This window comes from Olea europaea, chromosome 3 (genome assembly GCF_002742605.1).
Source record: "Olea europaea var. sylvestris chromosome 3, O_europaea_v1, whole genome shotgun sequence".
NCBI lineage: Eukaryota > Viridiplantae > Streptophyta > Magnoliopsida > Lamiales > Oleaceae > Olea > Olea europaea.
The window spans coordinates 4060343-4071571 of NC_036239.1; the positions used below are offsets into that span (position 1 = coordinate 4060343).

General features: G+C 34.0%; 1 protein-coding gene and 1 non-coding gene across 2 annotated transcripts; one reads left to right on the plus strand and one right to left on the minus strand.

The window, feature by feature from the left end:
* The first annotated feature begins 1731 nt into the window (after positions 1-1731).
* On the plus strand, positions 1732-3429 carry LOC111391303 (methylsterol monooxygenase 1-1-like). Its single transcript, XM_023016499.1, has 5 exons — positions 1732-2124; positions 2209-2531; positions 2680-2827; positions 2941-2973; positions 3133-3429. Exons 1-5 carry the CDS (start codon positions 1795-1797, stop codon positions 3148-3150), a joined length of 852 nt encoding a protein of 283 aa, XP_022872267.1. The 5' UTR covers positions 1732-1794; the 3' UTR covers positions 3151-3429.
* A 77-nt stretch (positions 3430-3506) lies between these two features.
* Positions 3507-3579, minus strand: TRNAK-CUU. Its single transcript has one exon. It is a non-coding gene; the product is annotated as a tRNA-Lys (tRNA).
* Positions 3580-11229: the final 7650 nt, after the last annotated feature.

An 11229-nucleotide genomic window follows, 5' to 3' on the forward strand; every position in this document is an offset into this window, starting at 1 on the left:
TTGAATTATGCATACTTAAAGTCCTGATTTGTGAACTCTTCCCATATATAAAAATGGCCGGTTGACCCGATCATATTTTCAAAATGGCCTTTGACTATTTAGAAAAGGTTAAAAATTGAAATAGATATATAAATTACAAGTTGTCAATTTTACCCTTGTCTTCAGAAGAGAGAGAGGAGAGAAAATACCCAAAAAAAGAAGAAACTTTCACATAATTGGTTGTATGAGTCAGAATTGGTTGAAAGTTACCATTCCTACAGTCTACCCAAGGTAAATCACAAAATTTTGTTATTATCTTCAACAAGGTTAGTTTTTTATCGGATTAAGAGAATAATGTTTTATTTTGCATATCTTGTAGAGTTTGTGATTTAAATTGTTATTTATAAAGTTTATTCTTTGTCATTTATGTCAATTATTGGTTTTAGATGAATTTAGGCAAAAAAAAAAAAAAAAAATGGTTGTTTAGTCACTGGAACATTTTCGGCGATAATTACCGACTGACTGTTAAGGCTTTTTTACTTAAAAAAAAAAAAAAAAAAATTTTTAAAGCTTTTTTTTTTAAAAAAAAAAAAAAAAAAAAAAAGGGGGTTAAATGGGCTGACTGTTTGGCCCTTTTCTTTACTTTTTTTCACCTTTTTCTTTTCCTTTTTCATTTTCCTTTTTTTTTCCTAATTTGTTTTTTCCTTTGTTTTTTAATTCTGTAATTTTTTCAATTTTAATTAAATAATATTTATTTTTATTTTTTTCAATTTTAATTAAAAAACTTTTTAATAACTTTTTTTTAAATTTTTATGTAATTCATTTAATTTTTTTTATTAGTACCAGTGTCAAATGAATGTATGTATTGTGTATAGTAGTTACAATTCGATTCGCTTAATTTTTTGAGATTATGATTTATTTCATTATCTCTTGTTCAATATTCTAACATTTAATTTTTTACATGATGGAATATATTCTAGATGTGAAGTTGAGATAGATGTTGGGAAAAGCTACTAAGAACAGTAGTTTTGACAATTTCACAACCATATTGGAGCTACTGGATGATCAGCGTGCAGATATTCCTACGCCAGTCATTTCTTTGGTCCCTGTATCAATTGAGGGAGGTGCAGTTCTCTGGACAAATAATATATTATGGGCGAGTAGACGACAATGCCTTCCATAAAATTAGTGAAAATGATGAAAAATTTGGGTGGCCATGGTAAAATAAAATCAAATTTGATTGGCCAATGTGACATTAAGTATAAAGTTCGATGATCATGGTGAAACAAAATCAAACTGGAAAATTGGGTGGCCATGGATGGATTTAGCCCTATTTTAACACAATTCTCAACTTTCAAAATATCAAATTTTGATACTAATGCGATTGAAATCAAAATCAAATAGGCGCAAAACAAAAATTTCAATCGAATGTTCAATATAAAGAAAAGTACTTGATGACCAACTTACTCTAGATTCAGATATAACCTGCTTATGAAATACAAGATTGAACACGCTCAAAGATTAAATATTTTAACCAAACATTTAAATTGAAATCGAAACAACCATTCCTTCTTCAATATTTACTCTATAAGAAAGGTAGAAATAGAAGAATTGTTTTATCCCAATGGTATTGGATTCCCTCTTTACTCGCTTAACCATTGTTCCTTTAGCAACTGATATATATATCTAGCAAAGCTTCGTTGCATTGCATTTCTTTTTCTTCCTTCCCTTTCTCTCTCTAAAACATATTAGAGAGAGAGAGAGAGAGAGAGAGAGAGAGAGAGAGAGAGAGACGCATAGACATAATTCAAGAAAATGTTGCCATTCCAAACGCTTGAAGAAGCAGGGATTTTTCTTGGGAGAAACCTAACAATTGCAGAGACATTATGGTTCAAATACTCGGCCGGGAAGCCCGATTACATCCTGTATTGTCATAATACACTGTTCTTGTTCATCTTCTATACATTGTTCCCATTGCCATTTGTTTTTCTTGAATTAGTGCGTTCCAAGAAGGTTGATCAATTCAAGATTCAGCCCAGAATCAAGAATTCTTTATCCGGCATGTTTGATTGTTACAGAAAAGTTTTGCTTACATTTGTTGTTGCTGTTGGCCCTTTGCAAATCTTTTCTTACCCTTTTATTGAGGTATGCTTTTCTAATTTTCCATTAATTAATTGATCATTTGAAGATATATGTGTGTGATCTATATGAACATAATCATGATTCCAGATGATTGGAATAAGGACAAGCTTGCCATTGCCATCTGGTTGGGAGATGTTTTGGCAGATATTGGTGTACTTTCTTGTCGAGGACTACGCGAATTACTGGCTACACAGGTTGCTTCACAATGAATGGGTCTACACCAAAATCCACAGAGTTCACCATGAATACAATGCTCCAATTGGATTTGCAGCTCCCTATGCACATTGGGCAGAAATAATAATCCTCGGTTTCCCCTCATTATCAGGTCCAGTCATTGTTCCGGGACACATGATCACCTTCTGGCTATGGTTTATTCTGAGGCAAATGGAAGCCATTGAAATTCACAGTGGGTATGTATACAACAAGTATTCAACAAAATCCCTTTTTCTAAAGATTATTTTCACTCGTCGAAAAGTTTGAGCAGCTAAAGGGGACGCATTTGTTCAAACTCAGTCTCGAACACACTCGTTCAAGTGCAATATGTGGGTTTTGATGCAGGTATGAGTTCCCTTGGAGTCCTTCGAAATTTATTCCATTTTATGGAGGAGCAATCTACCATGATTACCACCACTATGTCGGAGGAAATTGCCAGAGCAACTTTGCTTCAGTATTTACTTACTGTGATTACATTTATGGAACCGACAAGGTCTGTCCATATTTTGAGCACGAGTACATGCTTTTTATAGGACAGATAACCTCGAATTGGATTGTTAAACCCATCTTTCATTGATTTCATACCCTTTACTGTGCTTTTTGCAGGGATACCAATACCACAAGGAAGTTTTCGAGAAGGTACTAGCAAAATATTCCCTGAATCATTGTGATTAATTATGAATTATGTCTAATGGTGGGATCGTTTTTTCATTTTTATCTTAGAAAAGGAAGCCCTTTAAGCCTTCACCATATAATATTTCGCATTTCTTGTCTAATTGTTCTTGTTCGATTCACCAGACACGGAAGCGAATGTGAGGAAAACATGGAGACAGCCATGCTGTGAAAACAAGTCTTGAAACTTACTGTATGTGCAAGTTTTCTGAGGACGGCTATTATTTTGATTTCTACTTTAAAACCAAATTCTTGATATTGGGTTAGCGTAAAATGACTATACGAAGGTTATTAACGTGATTATGACTTTCTGTATTGATCGATTAATCAAGTATGTAGAACGAATTCTAAAACAGTAACTGAAGTTGCTATAAAAGATATTGGAAGCCTGTACATGCCAAAATATTTTGTTTCTTTTTTTTATCCATCAGATTATGCAGTACAAGTTTTCATGAGTTGACAATTAATCATTTTTTGGAGAATGCAAAAAATGTTAAAAACGCCCACCGTGGGGCTCGAACCCACGACCACAAGGTTAAGAGCCTTGCGCTCTACCGACTGAGCTAGACGGGCACTGCTAGTGCGGGTTTTCAGAGATGAATAAAAATGTTTTAACGTCGTGGCTGTGAAACCCCACAATAGGCGTATTCATTTTGACTGCCTTCTCCAATCCAAATCTTTCAGGAGAAAAATTTGCCTGATAATTATAAGTATATATTCGTAAGTAATAAAATTAATAATTGTTTTCTCTCTGTAAGTTCAAATAATTCAGTTATTTTCGAAAGAAATAACCTTTTTTACTTGAGTTCATAAAAAAGAGCAAATTATCTTGTCTGGCAAGAGTTATTTTTTCACAAAAAATAATATCTTTTTTAATTAAATGTAAAAAAAAAAACGAATAAAAAAGAGATATCGAAAGTCATAATACGTTCTTCAATGAAAATTCAATCAAAAGAGGACGTATAATGATGGAGTGATAAAGATCGAAAATCGACCGAATTTGAAATTGATGAACGTAATTTTTTTGTGAAATCTGTGAACGATTTGAGTTTATAATCATATTCTGCATGGAAAATCAAATGGGTTAGGAGTTTTGTATTTTATTTTTTGACTATTTAAAGACAATGACAGAATTCTCAATATAATAACATTTTAGCATAAAGAAATGATAAAATCCCGCTAATTATTCAAATGTTGGGGATGAAAATGCTACAAAATAGAATTTCTATGAAGGCGAATGGTTGAAAACCATTGTTGTAATTTACATACACTCACGTTTTTGTTGTTATCAATTTATCTTGCAATTCTTTTAAAAATGCTACTAGGTGTTGAATTACAGTTATTATATAATATTCAACTATAATTATAGAATATTAGCAAGATTTCATGAACCATCGATAATATATAGAATTCATTTACATCACAAAAACGTAAGATATAACAATATATCATACTTCATAATATTCTCATAAAGTCACATTGTAGATAAAAATGAATCCAACCTCTCAAAGATGAGTGACCATTGGGAAGTATTTTGAAGCCCGATGAGTAAATTGTGGCCTGGTGTAAGTTGGATGAGTGATGAAACAATGATTTGGCTGATTTGTAATTTTTTAATCACCATAACTTGACACATCAGATTTATGTTAGCCATGACAACAAATAAGATAATAGATTTTTGAAGATGATGGATGGAGTGTGCAAACGAACAAAGTTCAATGAGCGCTGTGAAACACTTTGAAAAGTTTAGAGAGTAAACCATGACCATGGTATAAGTTGGGTGATTATTGAAACAATTAAGTTAGAAAAACATAATAAAATATTTCAAATCTAATGCCATTTAAACATACCCCTACTAAGAGCAAGAACTGCTAAAACATTTTCTTCTATCTCCTCTTCTATTACACAAATATCAGATAACAAACTCCATAAATCATTGTTCATAAATTATTGGAAATATGAAAGTGATGGAGAAGAGACAAGAACGAAATCACAAGAAAAATTGCAGCAACGAGATGAAGAAATCACTAATGTTATCAAGAACAATTTCGAAGGCTTGAACACAGTATCGCTGTCCTCAAATGCTATTTGCCCCCTCTCCGATGTTTATGAAATATTTAAGGGTTTTTCGACAAATGGTTTGAAAGATCATAACAAGTTTTGTTGTAGAAAATACTAAAGCGCAAAGTATTTTTCACCAAAACTTTGAAGAACACGATAGGAAATGAATATGGATGAAGAACAATAATTTGATCTTTTGATTGTAGAGTTGGAATGAATCTTGAATATAGTTACACTATATATAGGCCACTAATAGGGGAGTGAAATGGTGCCAAAAATCAAGTGAAAGGACACCAAATTCAAACATCTAACGTTTGAAAATGGTTTCCAACGGCCAAAATATTGTATCATGCGGTCGCATGGTTCAAGTGAACCGAGGCCCTGTGGCCTCGGTCGCATGGCCAAGATAACCATGCTGTCACATGGTAATAACTTGGACCCATTTTTCAGCCAACTCCCCATCTTTTCATTCCATACACACTATTTGTTGATTTTGAACAACAAATTCTCAACATAAATTCAATAATTTAATTTGAATTACAAAATTATTGGAGGCTTTCCTGTTTCCACTTCCAAATAGAACAGGTCTATTACTATCCTACTATGGATGTTAATATGCCTCCTATTTGCTTGATAACACAGAATCAGCAAAATCTATATTTGATCTCAGAAAAGAAAAGAAAAAACTCAATCTCTATTACATTATGCATGAAAACTGCACTATGTCCTGGATAAAATGGTGTCATTAACTAATAACTACCCCAATATTTTCTTAACTTAAATTCCACAGCAGTATACATAGGTGATAGGACTTCAATAAGTTTCCTTAGGATCTCGCTCTTCTTCTAAAGAATCATGTTTCATCCATTATACAGTCAGAAACCAACCATGGATCTGACATTTGGCAGTTCCATATTTATATACATTGCACCCTGTACATCCAAAACATATATACACAGAAATACAATTTGTTAAGGGAATAAATCCCACATCGATTAAATACCGAAATATTGATCAATTTAAATAAATCTTGGGTCACTGCTCTTAACAAAGTTAACCTTATTAAGATGAACATCAAATCTTAACATGGTATCAGAGCCCAATAAGTTCCAACAAGCTAATCGATTCGATTAAGTCTAAAAAATGAGCACACAGATTTCAAGATTGATCCATTCAAAAAGAGCTACAATCTTACGGGGGCATGTTAAGGGAATAAATCTCATATCGGTTAAATACCGAAATATTGACCAACTTAAATAGATCTTGGATCACTCCTCTTAATAAGGTTAAACTTATTAAGATTGACCCCAAATCTTAACACAATTATGAACATAAAAGAAATACACGAATCAGGGGAAAACACAAACTGCGTTAATTAAGACAAACCTGCTCGTTTTGGGCAAAATTATGCATTATGTGATGAAATCTACCTTCTAAATTCTGATGCCATCGACAGAAAGCTCATTTTCTGACAAGAGCTTAAGATTCTGTACAACAAAATGAGACAATAAAGTGAGAGAGTTTCACTGTGAGCGGAGAACTTCCATCGATCCCATCTTTTCACCTGGAATGTTATTAAACAGAGAAAATTCGTGGATGGCTGTTCAAGTCCAAACAAAGGCCTCTAGTGGGTGGAACTCAATATTCAGATACGAAGAAATAAATATGTAAGGCACTATATATGTGAGCTCTGTCTGAAACAAAGCACTTAGGACAAATTGGTCATCTGCGTGTATGAAATGGCAGTTGACAAGAACAAAGTGGGAAGATAATCCAGTTTGATACACTACTACACAAGGCCAAAATACACTTTTTTCTAGTTCGAAGCTAGTAGTAGACCAATATTATCTAAAAATTATTAAGAGAAATGGAGAAGATGCGTAAGTATAAGGTAACATTGCCGTGATATATTGAGGTGGATCTTCAATGCTAGTCGAACTGTTGAACCAAGGACTTACTTCCCTCCTCAATTTTGCTGTAAGCTTGTGACAAACCTGTTGGAAAAAATGGTTATAAAATGGGTCAATTTTGAGCCCAAATTTCAGTGGGACCCACCTTTTAATTAATACGGGACCTAGCATATTTATGTTCTACTCGACAAGATGATTAACGTGATGTATTTATTTATCGAAAACCATTTAAAATTGAATGAAATATTAAGTGTTAAAGTAACCCACATAAACTAAGGATTATGGAAGAATTTGATTTTCCAAACACTTATCCCACATAGAAAAGCTAAGAAACTTTGGTGTGATTTATAAGGTATAAGTTTGGAATTGGGTTTGGACCCCAAAGGGTACCAATAGTCTTTGAAAGGGGGAAGACTTATATCCTATTGGGTTCGGTCATAATACCACATGCGCACGCCGTCAGCCGACATGGCGGGTGCGGGTGGACCTTTACACTATATTAACTTTTTGGACAAAATTTATTTAAAATTTTACGCCAAATTGTAAATAATCAAATTCTTGAGTACATTATAAAATTTAAATTTTGGCTTATTCTGGATGTTTTATTTTCTTTTATAGCCGACTGTTAACCGACTTAACAGACACGACTTTTAAGAACAGCATGTCTGTTCGGATTTTTGAGACTTGTCTGAAAGGTGATGACTGTTTGAATGGCCACGAACAAGTCTATAAATAGCCAGCCTCTCTACCAGAAAATTTACACCATTTTTATTGCAAACTTTCTGTGCTTTGAATCTCATTTCCCTCACTCTCGTTCTGATATTGTCTCGAAGTAAAACACACTTCGTTGACTTTGTTGGAACTCCTGCAGATTGCAGTGCTGTTTCGGTAGGAGACGAAAATTCGTTCTATTCTGGAAAACGATTGCTATACGCCTTTAGCACCATTGAAGGCAGCAAATTCATTTTAAGGAAACATCGTGAAGTCGGTGGGCTCGAATTACAATTTTGGATCCTGTTGATCAATTCTTACATTCAGGTGATTCTGTCGGATTATTTTCGAAGGAGTAACTTCAACCTCAAGAAACAACAATCTTAAAATGAATTTTTTCTATTATTATTTTGTTTCTGTTTCTACTCCTTTTTACCATTGATCTTCTGATTGTGTTTTAGAAATGGTAACTTCTGGTACTACACTCCCGAATACGACCGGGGAAAAACTAGAAAAGTTTAATTGGTCAGATTTCAAGCGTTGACAACAAAAAATACTTTTTTATCTGACGACGTTAAATCTGGCTAAATTTCTCAAAGAAGACGCGCTTTCATATACCGAGCAAGATAGTGATGTTGAAAAATTGGCTGCGGTTGATGCATGGAAGCATTCTGATTTCTTATGCAGAAATTATGTACTTAATGGACTGGATAACACATTATATAATGTGTACTGCAATGCTAAGTCCGCAAAAGAACTGTGGGAATCTTTGGACATAAGGTACAAAATCGAAGATGTCGGCACGAAGAAATTCATTGTCGATCGTTTTTTGGATTATAAAATGGTTGACAACAAGACTGTCATATCCCAAGTTCAAGAACTTCAGATCATACTTAGCGACATCCATGCCGAAGGAATGAAACTAAGTGAATCATTCCAAGTTGCAGCACTAGTTGAGAAATTACCACCTTCATGGAAGGATTTCAAGAATTACCTAAAGCACAAGCGGAAGGAAATGAAACTTGAAGATATCATTGTCCGATTGAGAATAGAGGAAGACAATCGCAAAACTGAAAAAAGGAATGGTGCATCTAATTTGATGGAGTCAAAAGCTAACATTGTAGAAGGAGGCTTCAAGACTAGCAAAAAGAGGAAGCACAATGGGAAAGGACAAATTGGTTCTTCAAAAACTGCTAAAAAGTTTATAGGCAACTGTTACAATTGTGGCAAGGCAGGACATTGATCCAAGGATTGTCGAAAGCCAAAAAATGTGAAGGGAAAAACTAACCAAGCCAATGTAACAGAACATGAGAACCTCACTGATAAGGTACAAGACATGAATCTTTCTGCGGTCGTCTCTGAATGCAACTTAATTGGAAGCACTAAGGAGTGGTGGGTAGATACTGGAGCTACTCGTCACATATGTTCAAACCGCGGGATGTTCTCTACCTACAAAGCAATGGATCATGATGAACATCTCTACATAGGAAACTCGTCATCTTCCAAGGTAGAAGGACGTGGGAAGATAGTGTTGAAAATGACAAGTGGAAAAGAGCTCACTCTGAATGATGTTCTTCATGTGCCCGATATTAGGAAAAACTTGGTATCTGGTTCTCTACTGAGGAAGAACGGGTTTAAGCTAGTATTTGTCTCGAACAAATTTGTACTCTCAAAGAATCAAATGTTTGTAGGAAAAGGCTACCTGAATGAGGGGCTCTTTAAGTTGAATGTAATGACTGTTGTACTTCCAATTATGAATAAGAATACATCTTCTTCTTACTTGCTTGAGTCATTTAACATTTGGCATCAACGATTAGGACATACAAATTATAACACTTTGCGTAGACTAATCAAATTAGATTTATTACCAAAGTGTGATTTAAATCTTAATCACAAATGCGATATATGTGTAGAAGCCAAAATGTCACGTCTACCCTTTCGTTCTGTTGAAAGAAGTACTGAACCTCTAGATTTAATTCACACCGACATATGTGATTTAAAATTTGTTCAAACTAGGGGAGGTAATATGTACTTTATCACTTTTATAGATGCTTGTACTTGATATTCCTATGTGTATTTGCTCAAACGTAAAGACGAAACAATTGAAGTATTTAAACACTACAAGTTAAAAGTTGAAAATCAACTTAGCGAAAAGATTAAGGCCATAAGAAGTGATAGAGGTGGTGAATATGATTTATCATTTGAGAAATTCTGTTCGGAACACGGAATTATTCATCAAACTACCGCGCCTTATTCTCCTCAATCTAATGGTATTGTTAAACGCAAGAATTGAACATTGATTCTGGATTACCGCAGAACTTGTGAGGGGAAGCCTTGCTTTCTGCCAACTATATTCTTAACAAACTACCACATCGAAAAACGCAAAAGATACCTTATGAAGTATGGAAAGGTCACAAACCTAATTATAAATACTTGAAGGTATGGGGATGTTTGGCTAAGGTAGTAGTTCCTAAACCTAAAAAGGTTAAGATAAGACCTAAAACCATTGATTGTGTATTCATTGGTTATGCCTACCATAGTAATGCGTACAGATTTTTAGGTTAAGATAGGACCTAAAACCATTGATTGTGTATTCATTGGTTATGCCTACCATAGTAATGCGTACAGATTTATGGTATATAAGTCTGAAATACCTAATATACATGTTAATACAATTATTAAATCAAGGGATGCTACATTTTTCAAAAATACTTTTCCTTATAACATGCAAGATGAATCAAATTCACAAAAGAGATTTCTTGAAAACGAAGAGACTATAGATCAAGAATCTATAAATAAACAACCTAGACGAATTAAGAGGGCTAGGACGTCAACCTCTTTTGGGCCTGATTTTCTAACATATTTGTTAAAAATGAACCTCAAAGTTTTAAGGAGGCTATGTCATCAACCGAAACTTCATATTGGAAAGAAGCTGTTCATAGTGAAATTGAATCCGTACTACAAAATCATACTTAGGAATTAGTAGACCTCCCTCCCGGTAATAAGCCTTTGGGATGTAAATGAATTTTCAAAAGGAAAATGAAAGCAGATGGATCAATTGACAAATATAAAGCAAAACTTGTCGCTAAAGGCTACAAGCAAAAAGGTCTTGATTATTTTGATACCTATTCTCCTGTGACAAGAATCACATCCATACATATGCTTATTGCAATAGCAGCATTGAATGGTTTGGATATACATCAAATGGATGTTAAAACGGTTGACTGTTCAAAGCAATTTGCTACTGATTGGCTAAGGAAATTCGATAGATTTTACTAGGAAAAGTTCAAAGTCATTGACTACTTATCCCGATGTAGTCTTCTTCAATTTTTTCTTTGAAAAACATATAAGATGTTATCGTTTGGAATAAGGCCAACATATTTCATTCATGTGGGGGACTGTTGGAAAAAATGGTTATGAAATGGGTCAACTTTGAACCCAAATTTCAGTGGGACCCACCTTTTAATTAATACGGGACCTAGCATATTCACATTCTCCTCGACGAGATGATTAACGTGATATATTTATTTATCGAAAACCA

What these genes read in the sequence shown, in the direction of transcription:
- LOC111391303 (XM_023016499.1), top strand. Translation starts at nt 1,795, where the DNA reads ATGTTGCCATTCCAAACGCTTGAAGAAGCAGGGATTTTTCTTGGGAGA. An exon ending in TTTCTTACCCTTTTATTGAG is followed by an intron (nt 2,125 to 2,208) that starts GTATGCTTTTCT and finishes TCATGATTCCAG; the next exon opens with ATGATTGGAATAAGGACAAG. An exon ending in ACATTTATGGAACCGACAAG is followed by an intron (nt 2,828 to 2,940) that starts GTCTGTCCATAT and finishes TGCTTTTTGCAG; the next exon opens with GGATACCAATACCACAAGGA.